Below are 27,890 nucleotides of genomic sequence, written 5' to 3'. Positions count from 1 at the left end.
ATAGAGAAATACTGTTTAAAAATAACTAAAAATTCAAATGCCAAGAAATATCAAGAAGTTGTCAATAAAATGTGAGAAAACAGTATACTAAATTAGTATTATGATATTCTGTGTAAAATTTATAAATGTCAGGAAATACGAATACAGTCTGTGAAAGTTAGAAATATAATTTTGATTAAAATTGTCATGAAATATTATAACAATGTGAGTAAAATGTCAGAAAAATAATCATAAAATATCCTTAAAATAATAATAAATTGTGAGAAACAATTTTGAAAAATTAAACTTAAATGTTAAAAATAAATAAATGTTTTGTAGAAAAATGATCAATAAAATAATAGTTATCAATAAAATGTTAAATAAATTTGTAAAAACAAAAAAGCTATCAATAAAATGTAAAATTTGCAAAAAAAAATGTTTATCAATAAAATGTAAAATTTGTAAAAAAAAAAAAAAATGGAATATTTACATATTAATAAAATGCAAAAAAACTATTCTGGATTTAAAAAAATTCCCAAAAAAACAATAAAACAGTTTTTAGTGACTCTTAAGTTTGAATGTTGTAGAACCAGAACCAGACGTTCTGACCCACTTCTAGTTTGTGGTTCTGGTCCTTGACCCGGTTCTGGTTCTGGTTTCAGCGATCCAAGGCTTCAACCCTCAGCATAAGATCCAGAGCTTTGAGGAGGCCCGAGGTCTGGACCGGATCAACGAGAGGATGCCGCCACGCCGCGACAGCAAGCAGCACGAGGCTCCGCCCCCGACCATCAACAACCTGCCGCCCGACAAGAACGGAACCAATCAGGCCTAAGCCCCGCCTCCTCGCCGTCCTCCCCCTCCTCCTCCCCCCGTAGGGGAGGTTCAGTCCAGCGGCTCTCATCGCTTATTTATTTCATCATCGTCAACGAGACTGAACAGCCGAGTCCTCGTCCAATCAGGAAGCTCCAGACTCGCCGAGTCCTCGTCCAATCAGGAGGCTGCTGGCCTCCGGGCGGCCATCTTTGTTTGTTTGTTTGTTTGTTTTGGTCGGGGGGAGGAGGCGACGCTCATTCAAACGCTGTGTTCGTGCCCGCAGACACACACAAATTTACACACAAACAAACACAATAACAGACAAAAACACACATTTACACACATAACACCCATAATAACACACAGTAACACAAGTGTTACAGGTCACACACACACACATTAGCACAAATACACACAATACTACACACACACACACACACACACACACACACACACACACACACACACACACACACACACACACACACACATCCTTTCTTATGCCAACAATAGTGTGACTGAGCTCCGCTGAGCGAAGTATTGAATTTCTATAACTGTATATTTTAATTGTTCCTCTTTTCATGTGATTTTTGTTTTTTTACATCTTTAGCTTTAGAGGAGAATCAGAGGGGGGAGGAGGGGGGAACAGCCGGGGACAGAGGAGGGGGGAGACGGGAACAGCCCAGCTACAGGCTCATTCTGCTTTATTAACTCTTTATTACTGTTGTTGTTGTTATTGCGTTTAAAATCAGCTGTTTCATGCTTTGACTCTTCGTGCGCTGAAGAAGCTCCTCCTGAAAGCTCCAGAAGAGCTTTAAAACGGAGCGGAGTTCAGATTTAATGCAGAATAACTGGAAAAAGACGAAATTAAAGACGTTTATTATTCAAAGAAAGTCACCGATCGTGTTATTGTTATTAATTATTAATCATAAATCAAAGATAAATTAATCAAACCTTCTGTGTTCAGCAAAAAAAAACTTTTTTCTTCTCCTCGGTGAAATAATTCAACAGATGAAGAAAATATCAGAAAAATCTAAATAAAATCTCAGAAAAAACTAAATATGAACAAAATGTCTGAAAAACAGTAAAGCATCAGAGAAAAATTATTTCATATTATTTCAGTTTTTGCGAAACCTTGTGAAATTCATCAACAAAACCTCAAACAGTTTCTGAAAAATCTGATTAAAATGTGTGAAAAATGTGAATAAAGCTGATAAAAATCAACGGAACATCTGGACAATCTGACATTTAAAATGTCTTTAAAACATGTCCAGAAAATTCATTTAAAAAATAGAAATTCAGAAATGAAATTAATAAAAAATATCCAAGTAAATGTCAAAAAAATGTCTAAAACGAAAAGGCTTTGAAAATAATTTTGGGGATTAAAATCTGAAAAATATTGCAAAATATGGCTGTTAAATCTTTTCTTCTTGTTGACAAAATATTATTAAAATCTCTGAAAAATCGAGAATTAAAAGGTAATAACTATAACAATAATAATAATAATAAATACAATTTGAGGAGGATCTTAAAATGTCCAAAAAATCACTTAGAAAATGAATTTTTTTTTAAATCTCTGAAAATTCTCAAAAAAATCTCTGAAAAGCACATTGGAATATTAAAATTAAATTATAATAAATGAAATGAAGTCTTTTAATGCCGACAAAATATTACTAAAATCTCAGAGAAATCTCAAATAACTGTCCAAAAAATATCATGTCTGTAAATAATAAAGTAATTGTGTGAAAATATTAATAAAATCTCATAAGAATCCAGAATTAAAAAGCAAAATAATAATAATAATAATATGTGAGAAAGATCTTTTTAAAAAAGTGTCCAATGTCCAAAAAAAAATCAGAGAAAAATAATATTTTTTAAAATCGCAAAAAAAAATCTCAACAAATGTCTGGAAATGAAAAGAAAGAAAATCTCTAAAAATATTACCAATAATTTAAACTCAGAAAATAATTTCTGACTTTGAGATCCAAAGCTTCACATTTAAATTTCAGGAGAAAAACAGGAAGTTATTTCAGAATAAAATCTGATGGTAATCTTGTTTTTTGGAGTTTTTTGTTCGATTTTGCCGCCTCGTTTGACTGAAACGTTAAAATAAGTCTTAATAAAGTGGAATAATCCTGTGGGCGGAGCTCCAGGTGTGTTCCAGGTGTGTGAGGACCTGGGTGGGCTTGATTGTGTGCGGGGCGGTGCTGGGCGGGTGGAGTGTGCTGGGCCTCGTTCCTCAGAACATATCTACAGAATGTACAGCGACTGTCTAAAGAGGATTCAAATCAACGTTTTTCTGCTTCAACGGCTAAAAATCTGAGAAGAAAACTTTTTTTGTCGAGTTTCATGTAATGCGAGGCCTCATTTATGTAGATGTTTCACTCCATTCAATAAAAAACAGGAAAATGACACGTCTCTGTGGTTGTTTTGTGTCTCTTTGTGGTTGTTTTGTGTCTCTTTGTGCTGGTTTTGTGTCTCTTTGTGCTGGTTTTGTGTCTCTGTGGTTGTTTTGTGTCTCTTTGTGCTGGTTTTGTGTCTCTGGTTGTTTTGTGTCTCTCTTGTTCTTTTGTGTCTCTTTGTCGTTTTGTCTTTGTGATTTTTTGTGTCTGTCATTTTGTGTCTCTTTGTGGCTGTTGTATGTCTCTGTTGTTTTGTGTCTCTTTGTTGTTGTTTTATATCTCTTTGTCTCTTTGTGATTGTTTTGTGTCTGTCATTTTGTCTCTTTTTTGTCTGTTCGTGGTTGTTTCTTGCGTCTGTCATTTTGTGTCTGACTTTTTCATGTCTCTTTGTGTTTGTGTCTTGGTTGTTTTTGTGTGTCTTTTGTTGTTTTGTGTCTCTTTGTGGCTGTTTCATGTCTCTGTGGTTGTTTTGTGTCTCTGCGTCTTGGTGGTTGTTTTTGTGTATCTCTTGTTGTTTTGTGTCTCTTTGTAGTTGTGTTTTTTTCCTCATAGTTGTCTCTGCCTTCATTGTCAGATTTTTGTCTCTTCGTTGTGTTTTTGTCCTTAAAGTCGTGTGTTAGTCTCCCTATGATGGTTGTGTGTCTGTAGTTGTCGGTCGTGGTGCGTTTGTGTGTCTGGTTGCTTTCAGCGCTCAGGGACGAGTGGCCGGGTGGCAGCCAATCAGAGGCCGGCGTGGGAGCTGCATCTTTGTGCGACTGGCATTGAACGTTGACGTCTCCTAGCAACACAAACCTCCACATCTCCACCTGAACGTCTGAGGACGGAGCAGCAAAGGTTAACGGCGGTTAACGGCGGAGGCGTTCAGCCTGAGAGCAGCAGCTGGAAACAGAATCAGGAGCATCCGAATCCACCTGCTGCTCAGAGGTTCTGTAGAACTGGAGGGTAGACGTCTTTGTTGGACAGCTGGGCTCTAAAATCTACATTTTAAAATGAAAGATTGAAGGATGGCAGGAAAATGAAGACAGACGTTTCAAACGAGATCTAGAGAGAGAGGAAAACTGAGAAAGACGTAAAGATCCAGACAGACGAGATTAAACAGAACAGATATCAGGAGATAAAAACTTTTAGATGAAGAACGAAAACAAACCACAGAGTTAGAGACAGAAATAGTCGTATTTTTGTTTAAATTCAGTTTGTTTCTCTTTGTGGTCGTTTTGTGTCTCTGTTGTCATTTTGTGTCTCTTTGTGGTTGTTTTGTGTCTTTGTGGTTGTTTTGTGTCTTTTTGCTGTTTGTGTCTCTTTGTGGTCGTTTTGTGTCTCTTTGTGGTCGTTTTGTGTCTCTGGTTGTTTTGTGTTTGTGGTCATTTTTGTCCTTGGTTGATGCTACAGGCAATCACAAAGCGCGTTCATCAGCCGTCTCATTAATATTTATGGTAAGGGAAAGTGCCGTATCCGTAGGCCACAGGCTACGGGTACGGGTCCGTATCTGTAGACACTACCTTTGTCCTTATTTCTTTATTGTCTGAAGTTGTGTTTTTGTCTCTATCGTCATTTATTGTCCCTTTTTGTTGTCATTTTTGTTTGCCTCTCTTTAGTCTTTGTGTTTGTTTTTCAATTATTTTGTCATTTTTTGTCTTTCTTTTTGTCTTCATGTTTGTCCTGTTTTTGTCTCTTTAAGTTGTGTTACTTTCAGTCGTGTTTCGTCTTTTTCTGTTTGCTGGATCTCAGGTTGTTGTTGGTGAAAATCCTGCGGCTGATGAACAGAAATCGATCAGACTTATTGAATGAAGCTCAGCAGACGTGAAGTTTCTGAGTTTTATTCTTTTAATGTCTGGAGGGATGAAGATGTTTCCAGAAGAACCTTTAAAAAGCCAGAAAACCAGCAGCGGTGCTCGTTAAAATAAATAAAAACTTTACAACAAACAAGGTTTCCAAACATTACAGCAACAAATGTGACACTTGTGGCAGTAAAAATACAATCGTCATAAATAAAAGCTAAAAAAGCACGATAAATAGAAAACTACAATCAGCTGTTGGAGTTCAAACCTCCAGACGAGGATCAGAGTTTCATCATGATGCTTCGTTCTTCTTCTGCTCTTTAATTCTGCTCTTTATTCCTCCATTTTCTCTGATCTGCGGCTGATAGAGGAGCTGACGGCGCCCTCTGCTGGAGCACAGAGGGAACTACAACCAGCAGGAAAAGTTATTCTCTTCTAATAAAACAATAAAAAGTCTACATAGTTCTGCTTTATTTTTATTGGCATTTTTATGAAATTTATCTCCTAAACTCTGAGACTTCAGGAGGAAAACGTCACTTTTTTCCCTCCTGACGTCACTGGAATGTAAATATTTAAGTATTTTTATTAGTTTATTTTTCTGAATTATTTTAGTCACGACAATAAAAAGTAAAACAAAACGACACAATAATAACATTTAAAAAAATGAATAAAATATCAGAAAAATGTCCTGAAAGGATTAATTAAACAAACGTAATGTCATAAAAATAAATGGTAATAATCAAATGTGTGGAAAATATGAAGTAAATATCCTAAAAGTATTAATAAAACATTTTTAATATGTCCTAAAAAATTATTAATAAACTTTAAAAAAATAAAATATCAAAATAAACAACAGAGAAGCTGAACATAAAAATTAAAAATAAGGTAAATAAGTTAAAAAAAAAACAGAGAAATATTCTAAAAGAAATCGTCAAAAACTCTTTGGTAAAATATTATTAAATAATAATAAAATGTCCAAAAATTATGAATAAACTACAAGGAAAATTTAAGAAAAATTCTACACCAAAATAAATTAGCAGAGAGTCAGAAAATAATTATTAAAAAAGTCAGAAAAATAATAGAGAAATTATTCAAAAGAAAGTGTCAAAGACAATTTGGTAAATTATTATGAAATTATTATTATTATTATAATATTAAATCACTCTAAATGTATTAATAATTATTCTAAAAATGTTAAATAAAAAATAAGTCTAAAAATAATAGGTAAATAATTAAAAAGGAAACATCAAACACTATTTGGTAAAATATTGAATTATTATTATTTTAATTAAATTATTCTAAATATTTAATAATCAGAGTCTGAAAATGTCTAAAAAGTTCAGTCTTATTTTCTGAAATGTGATTTTACAAGTCGTTGAAATAATTAAAATCATTCCAAAGCCGATAAAAATCTAAAAACTAAATATTCACGTTAGCTCGACTAAACAACAACTTTCCTCTAATAATCCTAATTTACATTCAGATACATCCATCATGCTTCTATTTAATTCATTCTATTTATTTTAACTCTACGTTTAGCTTTCCTCTCCATGTTAGTAAAACTCCGTCTATTTTTATTTATTTTGGTCCGATCCGCCCTGAGAGCTTTGTACGTTTTAATCCATTCTGTGGATGTTTGACGTCATTAACTGGAACAGAAATCTTTGTCTTGGTGCCCGTTTGACGGTTAAACAGCTGACAGACGGTTAAAAGCTCCCCCTGGTGGAACAAGCAGGAACTACAGCTGATCTACGTTTACTGACGTGTACATCGACCGTCCTCCATCTGATTGGTGAATATATTTCCATTTCATAAGCTAATTCATCAGTTAAGAGTTGATCAATAACGTCTCTACATGCAGCTGCTCTGATTCACCAAACGCCTCGTTTTTTAGTTTTCAACCGTCGCCCTGCCTCCCTGATTTATCTTCCTAAAAGTTCTTCTTCCAGCTGAAATTCCTCTGAGTGTCTTCAACAGGAGCTCTGTCCCTGTGGTGAATTTGTGGTTGTTTTATGTCTTTTTGTGGCTGTTTTGTGTCTCTTTGTGTTCATTTTTGTCTCTTTGAGTCTTTTTTGTGTCTCTTTGTGACCATTTGTGTCTCTTTGTGGTTGTGTTTTGCATCTTTGAAGCCATGTTTTTCTTGGTACTTGTTTATTGTGTTGTAGTTGTGATGTTGTGTCCATAGTCTTGTTCTTGTCTCTGGGAGCAGAGCAGCACAAAGACTCTGACGGACAAATTTAACATTTTTTAGCCTCAGTCCTGGAACTTTTTGATCGAAGCTTCAGGAATCTGTTGGAGTTTTCCACTGAAGGAACTTCTGGGTCTTATGGAGACTGAAACCTTTGTTCTGCAGAACGTCTTTCAGGCTAAACTCAGCTATTATCACTACCCATACATGTTGGTGGTCGGTTAGCGTTGTAGCCTCGGTTACCATGGCGACCGGGCTAAAGGTGAACCAGCTTCAGAAAACCTGAGTTAAGCTCAGAGGAACCTTCTGATCCCATCATGATGCCACGTCTGGAGGTTTAACTGAAACTAAAAGCTAAATGTCTGATGAAGATGAGGATGATGGAGGCTAACGCTAATTAGCAAGCAGTGGTGGTTATAAGTGCGGCACAGGTGCTATGAGTGTCAGTGCGTCGCTCAGGTTAGTCAGTAAAGGGTTAATCAAGACCCGCCTTCAGGAAACGCTCCGTCCGATCCGTGATTGGTTAGTTGATGGATGACATGATATCTGATGTCACTTCCTGTCTTTGCTCCTTTCGTCAAGTATTTTTCAGGACGAGCTTCGGTCCCGTTAGAAAAGCGACGCCTTCTTCTTCAGCTCGTTTCGTCTCCATAGCGACAGGCGGTCGAACTCGGCCATCGGCATCCCGAACACCTGCAGGAAGTCCTCCGGAGACAGGTGCCTCTGAGGAGACCAACGAAGAAGAAGAAGGTCAACCAGACGTTTAGCTAAGCCTGAGCTAAGCTAAACTGGACCTAAAACCAGTTTTACCTCAGAGAAAACTAAACTAGGACTAAACAACCTAAAAACAAGATAAACTGAGACTTAGAGCAGTTTTACCTCAAGAACCCTTTAAACTGGGATTAAAGCCTTTAAACTGGACTTAATCTTTTAAACTAAAACATTTAAACTGGACTTAATCCTTTAAACTAAAACATTTAAACTGGACTAAAACATTTAAACTAAACCCTTTAAACTCGGACTAAACCCTTTAAACTCGGACTAAAACCTTTAAACTCGGACTAAAACCTTTAAACTCGGACTAAAACCTTTACATTGGACTAAACCATTCAAACTAGAGTAAAACCTTTATACCTGGACTAAACCCTTTAAACGAGACTAAATAACTGATAAACCTGCTGATCTTTACGAACCTCTAGCCGGGTTCGGTCGACTCCAGGTGGCAGCTTGCAGCGCCCCCTGTGTGTCACTATCAGAGCTTCATAGGGATAAATCTGAGGAAACACAGCACTTCAGTCAGTGTATTCAGGACTTTACTGCAGTAAAAGTACTTAAAGTACTCAGTAAACTGTCCTCTGCTGCTCATATATTCTCATAAAGCTAATTATTAACAACTAAAGCAGCAGATCGTGATGTTTGAGACGCTGGAATCAGGAAATAAAAGTGATCATTAAACGTCCTGTTGGGGAATTTAATGTTTTATATGGTCTGCTGGTTAAATGCAGTTTTATTAATTAGTTAGCGAAATGTAGTTCTGTTTATTAGTTAAATGTAGTTTTATCGTTAATCTTCTCTGACCTTCTGCTCCAGAATACTCGGCAGAGAGTTTCCTCGATCCATTCGCTCCCGTCGAGATTCTCCGTTCTACAGAAACACAGGAAAACACTCAGATCTAAAGATAATAAAGATAATAAGAACCAGAGAACATGAAGAGCATAAAGACCTACACATATTTAATAAAATATATATAAAATACATTACATTTATTTAAGGATAGTTCTGATTCATTCTGTTTCTAATTAGTGTCTCTGAGGAAACTTTAAATTCTTCAGCTCCAGAGTCACAACAGACCAGGACAAAAGCAGGTCTAAAAACAGTCTGAAACATGTCTGAAACCAGGACAAACCCAGGTCTCCAATTAAGTTTAGAACAGTCTAACAGCAGGTCTAGAGTCAGTCTACAATAAGTTTAAAATCAAATCTAAAACCGAATCCAAAATATAAAATCAAAATCCAGTCTAAAGCAGGACAAAACCAGGCTAACTCTAACCAAACCAGTCTACAATCTAAAACCAAATCTAAAACTTGTCTAAAAGCAGTTGAAAACCAGGACAAACCCGGGTCTGCAGCTAGGGTCAGAACCAGTCTGACAGCAAGTCCTAAAACCGTCTACAATAAGTTCAAAGTCATGTCCAAGACCAGTCCAAGACCAGCTCAATACTAGTCTAAAACTAGGTCTAAGAACAAGTCCAAACCAGTGTGAAACCAGATGGAAAATTGGTCTAAAACCAGGTTGAACACGAGTCTAAAAACAGAGTTCAGACCAGTTTAAAGCGGCTCAGACTAACCTCTCCACCTGGTAGACACTGAGGGAAACAAACTGATTTTCTATAAATCATCGTTTTCCCCCGTCGTACTGAAAGAACCCTACTACTACTGTAAGGACAGACGCTGTCAGTGGGGACAGAAACACATCAAGTCTCTGAAGCTGCTTTAAGGTTTGAAGGTTCCGTCCAGGAGTTCCTGCTGGTTTATTCCTGGATCACAGCTAAAGCTAAGGCTGTTAGCATGTTTAGGAGCCTTAATCAGCTCTTTTCATTTCCAGGATGGATGAAGGAGCTGATTCAGGTTAAACTGGAGGTAGAAACAGAAACAGACTCACCTGGGCAGCTGCAAAACAAAAAGAAGAAGATCAGTCATGTTTAACCACTGTTCATGTTGGAACCTCACAGAGAATGACCACAAACGGCCTCTTTTCAGCTTCAGTCCTGCAGTGGAAAACCCCCTCAGTGTAAAACAGTGAGGATCTCACCTGGTTGGTTTTTTTCTCTGTCTGTGGAAAACTCTGCTGACTGCATCTGAACACAAAACAACAACACAGTAGTTTAGTGGCAGCTCGGCAGCTCATTTGGACTCAGTTTACATGAATCTAGTTCAAATGTGAGTTCAGACGTCGTCGCTGCTTGTTTCTGCCTCAGTTCTGGTTGAAGAAGCTTTAAAGGGGAGTTTCCTCCGACATGAACTCACTCTGGTCAGACCGGAGCGTGACGGAGATTTGGACGCATTCGCCGACAAACCTCCAGATCAGAAGACAGAAAGAAAAAAAAAAAGCTCATCAAAGACTGAAGTAAAGGAACAGAGCTGAAGTCACCCAAAAACACGACAGAAAAACGTCTCATTTACCGATTTACAGCAACATTATGGGGTGAACAGGTAAACAGGTAAACAGGTGAGCAGGTAAACAGGTAAACAGGTAAACAGGTAAACAGGTAAACAGGTGAGGAGGTGAACAGGTAAACAGGTAAACAGGTAAACAGGTGAGGAGGTGAACAGGTAAACAGGTAAACAGGTGTACAGGTAAACAGGTGAACAGGTAAACAGGTGAGCAGGTGAGCTTACTTCCGTGCATGTGCGTTCTGTCTGGCAGGGACTGGGTCTTCCTCCTGAACTGGACTCCTTTCTCCTTCTCCTCCTTCAGGATCAGTCGGCCCAGGTTGGACTTGATCTGGATCAGACAGAACACAGGTGAGAACAAACCTGAAATAACGTCCACCAATCACAGCTCGTCTTTCACGGCCTCAGTGATGTCATCAGGAAGGTTTTATTTACATGTAGACACCAGGTGACGGTTTTACACCTGAGGAGCAGTTTAAGTCCAGCTCCAAAAGTAGGAAAGGTCCATCGTCATGCTGCTTTAAACAGCTCTGAAAAAGGTTCAAAACTAATCTGAAACTAGTCTAAAACCAGTCTGAAACTAGTCTAAAACCAGTCTGAAACTAGTCTAAAACCAGTCTAAAACCAGTCTGAAACTAGTCTAAAACCAGTCTGAAACTAGTCTGAAACCAGTCTGAAACTAATCTAAAACCAGTCTGAAACCAGTCTGAAACTAGTCTAAAACCAGTCTGAAACTAGTCTAAAACCAGTCTGAAACTAGTCTAAAACCAGTCTGAAACTAATCTAAAACCAGTCTGAAACCAGTCTGAAACCAGTCTGAAACTAATCTAAAACTAGTCTGAAACTAATCTAAAACCAGTCTGAAACCAGTCTGAAACCAGTCTGAAACTAATCTAAAACCAGTCTGAAACCAGTCTGAAACTAGTCTAAAACCAGTCTGAAACTAGTCTAAAACCAGTCTGAAACTAATCTAAAACCAGTCTGAAACCAGTCTGAAACTAGTCTGAAACTAGTCTGAAACTAATCTAAAACCAGTCTGAAACCAGTCTGAAACTAATCTAAAACCAGTCTGAAACTAGTCTGAAACCAGTCTGAAACTAATCTAAAACCAGTCTGAAACCAGTCTGAAACTAGTCTAAAACCAGTCTGAAACTAGTCTAAAACCAGTCTGAAACTAATCTAAAACCAGTCTGAAACCAGTCTGAAACCAGTCTGAAACTAATCTAAAACTAGTCTGAAACTAATCTAAAACCAGTCTGAAACCAGTCTGAAACCAGTCTGAAACTAATCTAAAACCAGTCTGAAACCAGTCTGAAACTAGTCTAAAACCAGTCTGAAACTAGTCTAAAACCAGTCTGAAACTAATCTAAAACCAGTCTGAAACCAGTCTGAAACTAGTCTGAAACTAGTCTGAAACTAATCTAAAACCAGTCTGAAACCAGTCTGAAACTAGTCTAAAACCAGTCTGAAACTAGTCTAAAACCAGTCTGAAACTAATCTAAAACCAGTCTGAAACCAGTCTGAAACCAGTCTGAAACTAGTCTGAAACTAATCTAAAACCAGTCTGAAACCAGTCTGAAACCAGTCTGAAACTAGTCTAAAACCAGTCTGAAACCAGTCTGAAACTAGTCTGAAACTAATCTAAAACCAGTCTGAAACCAGTCTGAAACTAGTCTAAAACCAGTCTGAAACTAGTCTAAAACCAGTCTGAAACTAATCTAAAACCAGTCTGAAACCAGTCTGAAACTAGTCTGAAACTAATCTAAAACCAGTCTGAAACCAGTCTGAAACCAGTCTGAAACTAGTCTAAAACCAGTCTGAAACCAGTCTGAAACTAGTCTGAAACTAATCTAAAACCAGTCTGAAACCAGTCTGAAACTAGTCTAAAACCAGTCTGAAACTAGTCTAAAACCAGTCTGAAACTAATCTAAAACCAGTCTGAAACCAGTCTGAAACCAGTCTGAAACTAATCTAAAACTAGTCTGAAACTAATCTAAAACCAGTCTGAAACCAGTCTGAAACTAATCTAAAACCAGTCTAAAACCAGTCTGAAACCAGTCTGAAACCAGTCTGAAACTAGTCTAAAACCAGTCTGAAACCAGTCTGAAACCAGTCTGAAACTAGTCTAAAACCAGTCTGAAACCAGTCTGAAACCAGTCTGAAACTAATCTAAAACCAGTCTGAAACCAGTCTGAAACTAGTCTAAAACCAGTCTGAAACTAGTCTAAAACCAGTCTGAAACTAGTCTAAAACCAGTCTGAAACTAATCTAAAACCAGTCTGAAACCAGTCTGAAACTAATCTAAAACCAGTCTGAAACCAGTCTGAAACCAGTCTGAAACTAGTCTAAAACCAGTCTGAAACCAGTCTGAAACTAGTCTGAAACTAATCTAAAACCAGTCTGAAACCAGTCTGAAACTAGTCTAAAACCAGTCTGAAACCAGTCTGAAACCAGTCTGAAACTAGTCTAAAACCAGTCTGAAACCAGTCTGAAACCAGTCTGAAACTAGTCTAAAACCAGTCTGAAACCAGTCTGAAACCAGTCTGAAACCAGTCTGAAACCAGTCTAAAACCAGTCTGAAACCAGTCTGAAACCAGTCTGAAACCAGTCTGAAACCAGTCTGAAACCAGTCTAAAACCAGTCTGAAACCAGTCTGAAACCAGTCTGAAACCAGGTTCAAAACCAGTCCACTCCAGTCCAGTCCATGTTAGAACCAGTATAAAGTCTATAAACCAGTATGAACCAGTATGAACCTTCTCCAGCTCCTGCTCCTGCAGTGTTTTGGCTTCTTCTGTCAGATCTTCGAACTCGTCTTCCTCCTGCAGCTTCTTCTTCCTCCATTCGATCTCTGTGAAGTTTCATTGTTTCAGTTAAAGCGCCTGCACTCAGAGAAGTGTTTAAAGTGTGACATCACGCTGTGACATCACGCTGTGACGTCATGACGTACCCATGGCGGCCAGCGACGGCGGGCAGGGCCAGTACTCGGTCTCGATCTTGGAGGGCTGGTTTGGGTCTGGAGGCTGAGCTGCTGGAAACTTGGCCGAGCGAATGACTCCACTGCCCTCCAGGTGTTTCCCAACATCTGTAGCCACGGAAACGACACGAATAAAACCCAGAAATAAAGATTAAACAGACCAGCAGCAGAATAAAACCCAGAATTAAAGGTTAAACAGACCAGCAGCAGAATAAAACCCAGAATTAAAGATAAAACAGACCAGCAGCAGAATAAAACCCAGAATTAAAGATAAAACAGACCAACAGCAGAATAAAACCCAGAATTAAAGGTTAAACAGACCAGCAGCAGAATAAAACCCAGAATTAAAGGTTAAACAGACCAGCAGCAGAATAAAACCCAGAATTAAAGGTTAAACAGACCAGCAGCAGAATAAAACCCAGAATTAAAGGTTAAACAGACCAGCAGCAGAATAAAACCCAGAAATAAAGATTAAACAGACCAGCAGCAGAATAAAACCCAGAATTAAAGGTTAAACAGACCAGCAGCAGCTCACCCTGTCTATAGATGGGAGGTTTCCGGTAGATGTTGGTCCCATTGTCTGAAACACAAAAAACCTTTAGTTAGATTATTAATTAGTCCTCTGAAATCTGGAGATATTTCTGACAGTAATCAACTTTCTTCTCAGTATTTATGTATTTGTTTCTGAATTTTACATCCACAGATGTTTTCAATCGTCAGAGAACCTCAAATCTCCTGCAGATCAACATCAAGAACCATAAAATAAGCTGATTACGACTCAATACTCAGAATTCACTGATTATTTGGATGTTTCAACATTTTACCGTAAGAGGAAAAAATACTTCAGTGACGTTTAAGTTGGGTTAGATTAGGATATGTTAAGGTTAGGCCAGATTTAAGTTAGAAAGCACAGAATAGGATAGGTTAGGTTAAATTTAAGTTAGGATAGATTAGTTCTAGGTTTGGATTATGTTGCATTTGGGTTAGGTTAGGTTAGGTTAGGTTAAGTTAGCTTAGGTTAGGTTTAATGGAGGTTCGGTTAGGTTATGCTAGGTTTGATTAAAGTTAGCTTAGGTTAGATTCAGGTTAGGTTTAGGTTAAGTTAGACTAGGTTAGGTCAGCTTTAGTTTAAGTTGCGGTAGGTTAGATCAGGTTTAGGTGAAGTGAGGTTAGGTCAGCTTTAGGGCTACCAGGTCGGTGGAAGTGCTGCAGGCTGGTGCTGATCTTGCGTTCAGCGTGGAGCTGCAGCGTTGATCCTCCAGGAGATCCACTCTCACTTTCTGCTCGACGTCCCTTCACCTGGAAATAAAGCCAAGCTGCAGGTAAACTGTTCAGACGAAGACGTGAAGGTTGGAAACTGCTGGTTTGATCTGGAACTATGAGCTGTAGTCTAAAGGTTCTTCTATCAGAGAATAAATCTAAATGTAGTGGAGGAGGAAGTAAGAAAACTGACCAACAACAGACACAACAAGCAGCAGATTAAAAACTCTGCTGCAGGTTTTTAACTCCTGGATTCTGTTTTAGCAAAGTAACCAGAAGAAATGAGACTTAAACTGGATTTATCAGGTGACATAAAGTGTGCAGCATTTCTACATGTATCTGTTTTACAGAGGTTAGATCTATTACTGTGAAAAGTGTTTTTAAAGTGTTTTAATGATGAATGAAGGTAGAACATGTGCTGACAGAATGAAAGTTGTTTTATTTTTCCTTCACAGCAGCAGAACAGCAGCTGGAGCTTTAAACTGAGACTCTTCTGTTCTCTGAAGCTGCAGGCAAACTGAGAAATGTCACATTTTTAATGCCGAGACAAAACAAAGCAGCGATTCAAACCGAAGAACTTCATTAGAACCCGAAGAACATGAGTCAAACTGCTGCCCGAACCCTCAGTAATTTCAGGTCATGATTCTGTCGGTTCATCAGAGTTCATCTACTGACCACTAAATCCACGCTTTCTATTACCATCAAGACAAAACAATTAGCTTCAGTGGTTTGGCATTAAAGCCCTTTAATGCAGTTCTTACCTCAGGAGACATGGTTGGAGATGTGGATGGAGGAGACAGAGAACGCTGCAGAGAAACACAATTATTAACTCTAAAAATCATTCTTCTGCATCACAACGAGGCCGATCCTGATTATTACACAACTAACATTTTATGTAATCTGCTTCAAAAACGCAGACACACTGTGCGTAAAATCAGTTTTCTGATCATTTTTAACTTGTATACTTGAGAAAATTCCCTTTATTTTGATTATTTATTGTATTTTACAGTTTATTGGTGATGCAGTCATGCATTCAGTGTTTATACTTAATAAAGTCACAGTTAAATATTTTAATATGTGACTTTCGGTTAACTAAACTTTATTAAATCACAAGAATTCTGCCAAAGTCACAAGTTGTCAGTTGCTAAGCTAGTTAGCTATTAGCAGAGCTAATTTAGCTGTTTTTATTTTCCTCCATCATGACTACACAGAGTGCTGCTCTCTGGATAAAAAAAGAAATCCTAGTTTACTATATTTAAATAAAGTGACTTAGGGTTAATTAAACCTCAAATAATGCTAATTTTTTTCTGGAGTCTGAAGCTGCTGCTTAGATAAGTTAGCATTAGCTCTGAGCAGGACTAGTGTGGCTCGTTTTATTTTTCTTCCATCATGACGAGATTTAGTTGATGCTTCATTTAGTTATGTAAAACTGAATGACAAAGATTTTTCTTAAAATTGAGTAAACTAGTCATAGACAGCATCTACAGAGTATCTGGTAGCACATTTAGCTTTAGCTGAACAACTGCTATCTGTGGCTATTTCACTAGCTTCACTGTCTGCTGTGTTACTTTTGTAAAACTAGTCTGTGTTTCTGTGGTAGACGGTGCTCTGTGTCTAAAAACTAAATGAATCCATCATTTAGTAATTTAAACATATGAATTAAATGAGATTCACTGGAGCCAGAAGCTCTCAGTTACTGCTACTCTGCTAATTTAGCATTAGCTTTGATTAAAACTAGTTTAACTGTTATCATTTTTTCTCTAGTGTCACTAAATCTAGATAAGGGCTCATTACGTGAGCTGAAATAAAAGGTTTTTTTTAAGGGAAAAATCGGTTTTAACCCTAACCCTTTTCCATTTTAGCTTTGGCTTAGCTAAAGCTAGCTGTAGCTTTTTGGTTAGCGAGCTGAAACTCTTGTTTTGGGGCAGAACGCAGCAACCAGATTAAACAGTTTTCGTCAATAATTTGCTGATTTTTTTTGGGGTGATTTTTGGTTTGTATTTGTCCAAACCTAAAACTACATAAAATTAAACCAAAATACTGTAAATATTAAAGGGAAACTGTGTAATGTTAGCATCTTCACATAAAATACTACTTGAATAATTCAAATGTGTGTTTGTGTACATACAGCCTGTATAGCTGTAACACGTGTTTGTGTTGATGTACCTGGAACCGGTGTCTGTGTATCTGTGTTTGTGTATTTGTGTACCAGTATATGTGTGTTTGTCTATTATTTATGTACCTCTCTGCGGGGCGGGTCCAGGGGGAGAAGCTCAGGTGAGGCTGGTAGGTCATCAGGTCGGGTCTCTCCACCTGGAGGATGGCTTTATCTCGGGGCAGCGCTGCCAGGTCCCTGTAGCCCACCAGCTGGTCGTTGACCCGGGCCTGGACACCAGAACCACTCCAGTGAGTAGAAGTACTAACATTTCAGAGTAAATGTACGTAGCTGTAGTATTTTACCGTGATGCCGGTGGCTGGAGACCCCGGGGTGCTGGGACCCCTGGAGGAGGGCAGGTTGACCGGAGTGAGCCGACCCTCCACCTGAACACCCAGAGAGGGATTTAATGGTTAATGTGGAGAATATAAACTCTAATGTGTTCATTTAACTCTTTAAAAATAAATTCATCTGACCACAGAACAAACATCTGGATCAGTTTAGGGTTTCAGTCTCTGTAGTTTGGAACAAATATTACTTCTGTATCACGCAAAACACAAAACATCCATCCATCCTCTATACACCGCTTCATCCTCACAAGGGTCATGGGGGTGCTGGAGTCTATCCCAGCTGACTCAGGTGAAGGCAGGGGACACCCTGGACAGGTCACCAGTCTGTCACAGGGCTACATATACAGACACACAATCACACTCACATTCACACCTACGGACAATTTAGAGTAACCAGTTAACCTCAGCATGTTTTGGACTGTGGGAGGAAGCCGGAGTACCCGGAGAAAACCCACGCATGCACAGGGAGAACATGCAAACTCCATGCAGAAAGATCCCAGGCCGGGATTTGAACCGGGGATCTTCTTGCTGCAAGGTGACAGTGCTAACCACTACGTCACTGTGCAGCCCCAACACAAAACAAATCTAAGTTAATTTAAAGCCTCTCACAGGCTGTCATATATGATAGCAGCTCTTTCTGTAAATATGGTGTCAAGTCGGAATAAAGTCTAAAATATTAGTGAGGGAAGAGCTTTAGTATTTAATACTCAGACTGGATATTTACAAACTTAAAACTGAACATCTCAGATCTTCAGGACAAATGATTGAACATTCATGTGTTTCTCATTATAGACATCTGTAATTAACTCTGTGGAAATCTGCAGCTGATTGACATCTTAGAGCAGCATTAAGATGAAGTTCTGGAACATTTGACCACATGAAGCAACACAGAGACACACTACTAACACAAAGAGACACAAAACAACCAGAGAGACACAAAACAACCACACAGAGACACAAAACAACCAGAGAGACACAAAACAACCACACAGAGACACAAAACAACACAAAACAACCATAGAGACACAAAACAACCACAAAGAGACACAAAACAACCACAAAGAGACACAAAACAACACAAAACAACCATAGAGACACAAAACAACCACAGAGACACAAAACAACACAAAACAACCACAAAGAGACACAAAACAACACAAAACAACCACAGAGACACAAAACAACCACAAAGAGACACAAAACAACCACAAAGAGACACAAACAACACAAAACAACCACAGAGACACAAAACAACCACAAAGAGACACAAAACAACACAAAACAACCACAAAGAGACACAAACAACCACAGAGACACAAAATGACCACAGAGACACAAAACGACCACAAAGAGACACAAAACAACCATAGAGACACAAAACAACCACAAAGAGACACAAACAACCACAGAGACACAAAACAACCACAGAGACACAAAACAACCACAAAGAGACACAAAACCGCCACAAAGAGACACAAAACAACACAAAACAACCAGAGAGACACAAAACAACCACAAAGAGACACAAAACAACACAAAACAACCATAGAGACACAAAACAACCATAGAGACACAAAACAACACAAAACAACCATAGAGACACAAAACGACCACAAAGAGACACAAAACGACCACATAAACGATGAATAACGATCTAGAAGACACAGTGGAACAGGATTATTAATATCTGTAATATTAATTGTGTAGTGAAACTCAGATACTAAAGCTGAAATGTCTCCCCTCAGTACTAAAACTGGATTCTAAGTGTCTGATTATCTGCAGCTGTTATTCTGTTTTAAACTGGATCCCATAGATCTGTGATAACTAGAACAAACACTCTGGTATAATCTCGATTCCATGAGGTTGAACTGATCAGTCTCTTATAAATCTATAGAACAGGATGATTACCTTCTGCATGTCTGTAGAGAACCTGTCGTCCTGTCTGCTCAGAACCAGCTGCAGAGACCAGAACACACCGATTAGTGCACAGTACACGTACTAGTACACAGCAGTATATAGTACACAGTACACGTACTAGTACACAGCAGTATATAGTACACAGTACTCTGTGTTATACAGTATTATCGGTTATCTGGATCTGAATGACTCATCAGAGGAAATAAAACCCTGAAGCTCCATGTTTCTGCAGCAGACATTTAAAGAAGCAGGACTGTTTTTACACCGCTGTCTCTTTGTGGTCATTTTGTGTTTCTTTGTGGTCACTTTGTGTGTCTGTGGTTGTTTTGTGTTTCTTGTGGTCATTTGTGTCTCTTTGTGGTCGCTTTGTGTCTCTTTGTGGTCGTTTTGTGTCTCTTTGTGGTGGTTTTGTGTCTCTTTGTGGTCATTTTGTGTTTCTTTGTGTTTGTTTTGTGTGTCTGTGGTTGTTTTGTGTCTGTTTGTGGTCGCTTTGTGTCTCTTTGTGGTCACTTTGTGTTCTTTGTGGTCACTTTGTGTTTCTTTGTGGTCACTTTGTGTTTCTTTGTGGTCACTTTGTGTGTCTGTGGTCGCTTTGTGTTTCTTTGTGTTCGTTTTGTGTGTCTGTGGTTGTTTGTGTCTCTCTGTGGTCGTTTTGTGTTTCTTTGTGGTCACTTTGTGTGTCTGTGGTCGCTTTGTGTTTCTTTGTGTTCGTTTTGTGTGTCTGTGGTTGTTTTGTGTTTCTTTGTGGTCACTTTGTGTGTCTGTGGTCGCTTTGTGTTTCTTTGTGTTCGTTTTGTGTCTCTTTGCAGTTGTTTTGTGTCTCTTTGTGGTTGTTTTGTGTCTCTTTGTGGTCACTTTGTGTTTCTTTGTGGTCACTTTGTGTGTCTGTGGTCGCTTTGTGTTTCTTTGTGTTCGTTTTGTGTCTCTTTGTGGTTGTTTGTGTCTCTTTGTGGTCATTTTGTGTCTCTTTGTGGTCATTTTGTGTTTCTTTGTGTTCGTTTTGTGTCTCTTTGTGGTCGTTTTGTGTCTCTTTGTGGTCATTTTGTGTCTCTTTGTGGTCATTTTGTGTGTCTGTGGTCGCTTTGTGTCTCTTTGTGGTCATTTTGTGTCTCTGTGGTTGTTTTGTGTCTCTTTGTGGTCATTTGTGTCTCTGTGGTTGTTTTATGTGTCTTTGTGGTCGTTTTGTGTCTCTTTGTGGTTGTTTTGTGTCTCTTTGTGGTCATTTTGTGTCTCTTTGTGGTCATTTTGTGTTTCTTTGTGTACGTTTTGTGTCTCTTTGTGGTCGTTTTGTGTCTCTTTGTGGTCGTTTTGTGTCTCTTTGTGGTCATTTTGTGTGTCTGTGGTTGTTTTGTGTCTCTTTGTGGTCATTTGTGTCTCTGTGGTTGTTTTATGTGTCTTTGTGGTCGTTTTGTGTCTCTTTGTGGTCATTTTGTGCCTCTTTGTGGTCATTTTGTGTTTCTTTGTGTTCGTTTTGTGTCTCTTTGTGGTTGTTTTGTGTCTCTTTGTGGTCATTTTGTGTCTCTTTGTGGTCATTTTGTGTTTCTTTGTGTTCGTTTTGTGTCTCTTTGTGGTCGTTTTGTGTCTCTTTGGGGTTGTTTTGTGTCTTATTGTGATTGTATTTTAAAGTTTGTGGTCATTTTTGTCTCTCTGTACTCGTTTTGTGTGTCCTCTTGGTTGTTTTCTGTGTGTTACTGGTTGTTTTAGTCTCTTTGAAGTTTTCTTTTTTAGGCTATTTTAGTCTCTAGATTATTCTTGTCTCTCGTTGTTGTATGTGTTTTATTGGTCATTTTATTCTCATTTTGTTGTGTATTTCTGATGTTGTTTGTTGTGTTTTTCAGCCCGTTAACTCGTTCTCTAGTTATTTTCCTCTGTTAATTCCAGCCTCTGTCCAAACGTCTCGCTGTGACTCGGAGCAGCTTTCAGACCATCGATCCAGAGGTCCGCTGGTCCCTGAAGGAGGCTGGAAGTGAACAACACGTCTGCTGGGGGAGGATATCCTCTGGACGCCTTTCATCTCCATCCTCCTCCTGTTTATCAGCTGCAGCAGTCGAGGCGACGCCCCGCCGCTCCTCAACCGCTGCCGTGGTAACCTGCTCCTCCTCCTCCTGCTGCTGCAGCTAAAACTGAAACTAAACCCAATCATTTGTTGTCTTTCATCAGAGATATGAATGGTTTAACACATTTAAAACCGTGGTTATGATGATCTAGTCCAGACCAGAACTGGCTCAGGTCTCTGGTTTCATCTGGATCTGGTTTGATGTGGATAAAAAACACTGACTAAAGAAACTGGATTAATTCAAAAATCTGGTCCAGAAATGAGCCTTTTACTGATGTTTGTCCTCAACGGAACCCACAGAAAACCTGCAGTACGAGTACAAGTACTGTAAAGAACAAGTACAAGTACTGTGAAGAACAAGTACAAGTACTGTGAAGAACAAGTACAAATATGACTGAGGAGCAGCTTCAACACATAAAACCTCCAGTAAAAGTACAAATGCTGTGGTTGTTTTGTGTCTCTTTGTGGTTGTTTTGTGCCTCTTAGTGGTTGTTTTGTGTCTCTTTGTGGTTGTTTTGTGCCTCTTAGTGGTTGTTTTGTGCCTCTTAGTGGTTGTTTTGTGTCTCTTTGTGGTCGTTTTGTGCCTCTTTGTGGTTGTTTTGTGTCTCTTTGTGGTTGTTTTGTGCCTCTTAGTGGTTGTTTTGTGCCTCTTAGTGGTTGTTTTGTGCCTCTTAGTGGTTGTTTTGTGCCTCTTAGTGGTTGTTTTGTGTCTCTTTGTGGTTGTTTTGTGCCTCTTAGTGGTTGTTTTGTGCCTCTTAGTGGTTGTTTTGTGTCTCTTTGTGGTCGTTTTGTGCCTCTTAGTGGTTGTTTTGTGTCTCTTTGTGGTTGTTTTGTGTCTCTTTGTGGTCGTTTTGTGTCTCTTTGTGGTTGTTTTGTGTCTCTTTGTGGTCGTTTTGTGCCTCTTTGTGGTCGTTTTGTGCCTCTTAGTGGTCGTTTTGTGCCTCTTAGTGGTTGTTTTGTGTCTCTTTGTGGTTGTTTTGTGTCTCTTTGTGGTTGTTTTGTGCCTCTTAGTGGTTGTTTTGTGTCTCTTTGTGGTCGTTTTGTGCCTCTTAGTGGTTGTTTTGTGTCTCTTTGTGGTTGTTTTGTGTCTCTTAGTGGTTGTTTGTGTCTCTTTGTGGTTGTTTTGTGCCTCTTAGTGGTTGTTTTGTGCCTCTTAGTGGTTGTTTTGTGCCTCTTAGTGGTTGTTTTGTGTCTCTTTGTGGTTGTTTGTGCCTCTTAGTGGTCGTTTTGTGCCTCTTTGTGGTCGTTTTGTGCCTCTTAGTGGTTGTTTTGTGTCTCTTTGTGGTCGTTTTGTGTCTCTTTGTGGTCGTTTTGTGTCTCTTTGTGGTCGTTTTGTGCCTCTTAGTGGTCGTTTTGTGCCTCTTAGTGGTCGTTTTGTGTCTCTTTGTGGTCGTTTTGTGCCTCTTAGTGGTCGTTTTGTGTCTCTTTGTGGTCGTTTTGTGTCTCTTTGTGGTCGTTTTGTGTCTCTTTGTGGTCGTTTTGTGCCTCTTAGTGGTCGTTTTGTGCCTCTTAGTGGTCGTTTTGTGCCTCTTTGTGGTCGTTTTGTGCCTCTTAGTGGTCGTTTTGTGCCTCTTTGTGGTCGTTTTGTGCCTCTTAGTGGTCGTTTTGTGCCTCTTAGTGGTTGTTTTGTGCCTCTTTGTGGTCGTTTTGTGCCTCTTTGTGGTCGTTTTGTGCCTCTTAGTGGTCGTTTTGTGCCTCTTTGTGGTTGTTTTGTGCCTCTTAGTGGTCGTTTTGTGCCTCTTTGTGGTCGTTTTGTGCCTCTTTGTGGTTGTTTTGTGCCTCTTTGTGGTCGTTTTGTGCCTCTTAGTGGTTGTTTTGTGCCTCTTTGTGGTCGTTTTGTGCCTCTTAGTGGTTGTTTTGTGCCTCTTTGTGGTCGTTTTGTGCCTCTTAGTGGTTGTTTTGTGCCTCTTAGTGGTTGTTTTGTGTCTCTTAGTGGTTGTTTTGTGCCTCTTAGTGGTTGTTTTGTGCCTCTTAGTGGTTGTTTTGTGTCTCTTTGTGGTCGTTTTGTGCCTCTTAGTGGTTGTTTTGTGTCTCTTTGTGGTCGTTTTGTGCCTCTTAGTGGTTGTTTTGTGTCTCTTTGTGGTTGTTTTGTGTCTCTTTGTGGTCGTTTTGTGTCTCTTTGTGGTCGTTTTGTGCCTCTTAGTGGTTGTTTTGTGTCTCTTTGTGGTTGTTTTGTGTATATCTGTGGTAGTTTTCACTTCTTTATGGAGTCTTTTTCATCCCTTTGTTGTCATTTTTTGTGTTCTTGTAGTTGCGTTGTGTCATTTTGTGATTATTTTCCATCTCTTTGCTATTGTTTTTGTCTTTTTGTGATTATTTTGTGGTCATTTGATGTGTCTTTGAGGCTAATTTGTGCCTTTTGTGCTGTTTTGTGTGTTTTTGTGGTCATTTTACATAAATTTGTACTGACTTGTGTTGTTTTGGTCGTTTTGTGTCTCTTTGTAGCTGTCCTGTGTTTCTGGTTAGTTTTGTGTGCCTTTGTGGTCTTTTGTTGCCTGTTTTTGTGTCTTTTTGGTGGTTTTCTGGCTCTCTGTAGTTGTTGTGTGTCTTTATGTTCGTATTTGTTGGTTTAAACTCATCACGGGTTTGAAGCAGCAGTAAAAAGTGCAGTATTTCTGACTGAGTACATGACGCTGGTGAGTAAAAGTACTCGATTACTGTGTGAGAGTCTCTGTGGAGCCGCTCTTATCTCTGAGAGCTTTTAGCTGCTGAGCTCAGTGTCCATTAGTCCAACCACATCCATCCAAACACACTTCAGACGGCTGGACGAAGAACCACACACACACACACACACACACACACACACACACACACACACACACACACACACACACACACACACACACACACAGCTTCATTCATCCCATAGATCCAGCCTTTATCTGTGTCTAACCTGAACATGTTTCTGACATCATTTCACGTTTTACAGATTAATGATGTAAACATTCATCAGATTGACTAAATATTCATGAGCCCACGTCTGTCTGTGGTTTAAGTCTCTACCGGAACATGACAGCTGCAGGACGTTTGAAATCCAGACGCCTCCCAACGGATGGAACAAATCTGCAGCGTCACTTCACCTAAAACTAGAATCCAACATTTCTGTGATTTTATTCTGAGGAGACGAAATCTACGACATCAGCCAAAGTAATGTGGACGTTTGGTGTCGTTTTGTGGTCGTTTTGCGTCTCTTTGTAGTTGTTTTGTGTCTTTCTGTGGTCGTTTTGTGTCTTTTTGTGTTAGCTTTGTGTCTTTTGTGTTAGCTTTGTGTCTTTTTGTGTTAGCTTTGTGTCTCTTTGCAGCTATTCTTCTTTTAAACGTTACAGGATTCAGTCATAAAAACATTTGCAGTCATTAACAGCAAATAAAAACTTCAAGGAGCCGAGAAACTAAAATTACAAATCTCGATTTAATGAATGAAATATCATCAGACTGGCCAAAGACGAGAATATCTCTGAGCTGTCGCCTTTAAAATATATTATATATAATATGTATGTATGTATGCATTTGTCTGTTCCAGCGAGTCATTTAGAAGTCGGTCAACCAAACAATTCCAGCTTAAATCCACATATTAGCCTTTAAAACACTGAATATTTCCTGGTTCTGTTGGTAATTCTTGACGGTAATCTGAATATTCTGAGGGTTTGTGGTTAATAAAACATCCAACGGTAACAAACATTCATTATTTTCTGTTATTTAATGAACTTAATCCAGTAAATATGAACCAAACTGACCCTCAGAGGAAACATCTGGAACCTGCAGTCTGGAAAACATCAGATATTTGCAGGTTTGTGCTCCTTAAATGTGGATATTTGCCGTTTTTCTCGGTGTTTAAAGGCAGTAAATGAGCCTGTCTGCTGCTACAGACAGCTGAACCACATCACGTTTAAAGACTAAATCCTGGAGCGGCTTTTCTCTATTTCCTGATCTTTCCTGTCATCTCAGAGCCGGATGGAGTCTCCTGATAAACACGTTGTTGTTGTTGAGCATCATGAGGATGAAGTGATGCTGAGGAGGCCCCACACCAGCTCTGAACCCCCACAAACCACAGCCACAACCACGAGCTCCTCTGATCGTTTATCTGTCAAATTATCCGATTCTTCGACGGTTCTGGAGCCTCCGAGCTTCGGTCATGAGGAGGATGAGGAAGAGGAGGATGAGGAAGAGGAGGATGAGGAAGAGGAGGATGAGGGAGGAGGAGGATGTCTGCAGCGACACGGCGGAAACACGGCGGAGGATTTTCCTCCATCAGGATTAAATTCTTACCTCCAAACGGCGCAGGACGAACCGCAGCTCCGGAGCATCCAGAGAGGAGGAGCCGCCTTCCGAGCGCGGCCGAGGGCTGCTGTGACCCGGACAGGAGGAGGACGGAGAGGAGGAAGACAAGGAGGAGGAGGAAGAGGAGGAGGAGGAGGAGGAGGCTGGTCTGGAGGATCAGCGGCCCGAGGAGAGGAGCTCCACTGGGCGGGACGGAAACACCGTGACGCCGCTGCGCGTAAAGAGCTGCGTCCTGCTGCAGGAGGAGGAAATACAGCAGAAAATAGACTGAAAACATAAAATACAGCAGCAAAATACACAAAAAATAGAAAATATAGCATAAAAATACAGTAAAAACATAAAATATAGCAGCAAAATACACTGAAAACATAAAATACAGCAGAAAAATAGGCTGAAAACATAAAATATAGCAGCAAAATAGACTGAAAATAGAAAATACAGCAGAAAAATACACAAAAAATAGAAAATATAGCATAAAAATACAGTAAAAACATAAAATATCGCAGAAAAATACACTGAAAACATAAAATACAGCAGAAAATAGACTAAAAACATAAAATACAGCAGCAAAATAGACTGAAAATAGAAAATATAGCAGAAAAACACACTAAAATGTAAAAGACAGCAGAAAATATAATATAAATAGAAAATGTAGCAGGAAAATACCCCAAAAACATAAAATATACCAAAAAAGGCACTGAAAATGAAAAATATTCCAGTAAAATACAGCAAAAACATAAAGTACAGCAGAAAACACACACACACACATATATATGTATGATTGGGGGGGGGGGGGGGGGGGGGGGTGCAGAAGTTTGTTGTCCTCCAAAGACAGGGCTGGATCCAGATTAACTTTAGAGGGGGGGCACCGAAAATTTGTAATAAAAAATGAAAGCTGCTCTGGCTTTTCCAAAGTATTTTCATGTTTTTGTCTCTTTAACCCAGTAGGAAAGCTGTAAATGAGCTTTTGATTTTGGACTGTTAACATTAAATTCTGATGGACTTGTTTCCTTGTTTCTGTGAATTCCAGCATCATCAGCTGCAGCATCTGTCTGTTATGTAAAACTGTTAGCTCAACCACAGAATGCTGAGAGCAATTAAGAGACAAATATTGAACAAGAACAGCTCTGTATACAACCCTGTTAGTTTCCACTTCTTAGAATGTTTACTGACAATTATCACACCTAAAATAAGAAATAATATTCTGTACTTTTAGCAGCTAGTTCTCAGCTGTAAACCATAAACATCACAGGGTTCTGTATGCTAATCAGTCTGAATCAAAATGAGTTCTACCCAATACACAGTGAACAACAACAATCTGTACCTTTATCTGTGCTAAAATAATCTGAAATGTTCTGTGCAGTAATTTTAAATACAATAAAATACATTAAGCAGCACTCTGTACATTTAACAGTAAACCTGAGAACAATAATAAACAGGAACAATACTCCATATTCTTCAGTCATTTAATAGTTCACAGCTCAGCAAACATCATAGTGTTCTGCATAGAAATGACTAAAAGCTGCTCTCAGTAATCTTCCACAGTGAGCAGATGTTCTGTGTTGCAGGTCCATGGTCCAGACGTGGACATAGAACAGGCCGGGGGGGTCTGGTACCGTGGACTTCCTAGAGCTCCTCCTCTTTCTGCATTCTTCATATGGGATGGAAATAAAGTAACGCTGGTTTAGCACGTCCATCAAAGGCCTGTAGGTGTGAAGCAGGAAGACCTCCACAGTGAGGATGTGAGTCTCCTCCTCCTCCTTCAGGACCATCTCTGTGTCCAGGGTGTTATTAACGCCATGAGACTTCTCAAACTTCACCGGGTTCTCCAGCCACGCGTAGATCCTCCTCATCATGGGTCCATGTCCAGAGCAGTGATGACATCGTACTGCTTAAAGCCATCTTCACCAACTTCAAATCCACAGCTGTCATTTTACTTCAGGACTCGGTTATTAAATGTCAAAACAATCCATGTGAGTCTAAAAACTGAACAGCTTTACAAACTCTAAGATTAAACTCTACAAGGATCCAAAAGAAGTTGGACTTCTACATGAGAGCTTTAGTTATTCTTCATCTACTTCCTGAAAAGTTTGGTCAGTAAAAAAGAAAAACTCATATTTTCAGCTGAACTAAAGACAGACTTTGTGATTTTTCTGCTCACATGTTGTGTTGTTCTAAACTTACTCTTTCAACCCCCTGAAAACCAGCGTTTGTCCTGTTTTTGTGTCGCTCCTAAACAGCCGGTTGTAATGTTTTTTGATCAACACACCATACTATGATGTTTTTACAGTGAAGGTTCTACTATGGAACCAATTTGACATGTTCAGGTGTTCTTTGTGTGAAAACTCAGAGATTTCAGGGATCAGAAGGTGGTTTTCAACTTTCTCTGTTAACTTTCTGCTTCAACTTTAAACTAAATGTCCTTCACTAAGCCAGCCCTCTGGACTTCCAGTAAGCTGTGTTCCTATTGGCTGTCCAGGACAATCCAGACAAAATTCAGGATGATTTAAAAAAACAAAAACAAAACTGCTCTATAGTGTTTTTCAGGGCCTACTTTACATTATTTC

General features: G+C 39.1%; 2 protein-coding genes across 2 annotated transcripts in view; one reads left to right on the top strand and one right to left on the bottom strand.

Moving 5' to 3' along the window:
- Positions 1 to 3,204, top strand: part of ppp3ccb (protein phosphatase 3, catalytic subunit, gamma isozyme, b) — a 50,824-nt gene extending 47,620 nt beyond the window's left edge. The window contains 1 exon segment of the mRNA XM_022219948.2: positions 642 to 3,204. Within this exon segment, the coding sequence (XP_022075640.2) occupies positions 642 to 811 (170 nt within the window). The 3' untranslated portion in view covers positions 812 to 3,204.
- Positions 3,205 to 4,995: 1,791 nt separating this feature from the next.
- On the bottom strand, positions 4,996 to 25,541 carry dmtn (dematin actin binding protein). Its single transcript, XM_022221750.2, is given in 17 exon segments — positions 4,996 to 7,883; positions 8,354 to 8,434; positions 8,739 to 8,804; positions 9,822 to 9,829; positions 9,972 to 10,017; positions 10,187 to 10,236; positions 10,559 to 10,664; positions 13,087 to 13,181; positions 13,281 to 13,415; positions 13,843 to 13,887; positions 14,498 to 14,606; positions 15,329 to 15,373; positions 16,810 to 16,835; positions 16,838 to 16,952; positions 17,028 to 17,108; positions 18,981 to 19,028; positions 25,312 to 25,541. Coding segments are annotated over 16 exon segments (1,131 nt in total). The 5' UTR covers positions 18,990 to 19,028; positions 25,312 to 25,541; the 3' UTR covers positions 4,996 to 7,769.
- Positions 25,542 to 27,890: the final 2,349 nt, after the last annotated feature.

The sequence above is a fragment of the Acanthochromis polyacanthus genome, chromosome 18, assembly GCF_021347895.1.
Source record: "Acanthochromis polyacanthus isolate Apoly-LR-REF ecotype Palm Island chromosome 18, KAUST_Apoly_ChrSc, whole genome shotgun sequence".
Lineage (NCBI taxonomy): Eukaryota > Metazoa > Chordata > Actinopteri > Pomacentridae > Acanthochromis > Acanthochromis polyacanthus.
The sequence above is the reverse complement of the archived record's forward strand: the minus strand, read 5'-3'. Positions and strand labels throughout refer to the sequence as shown.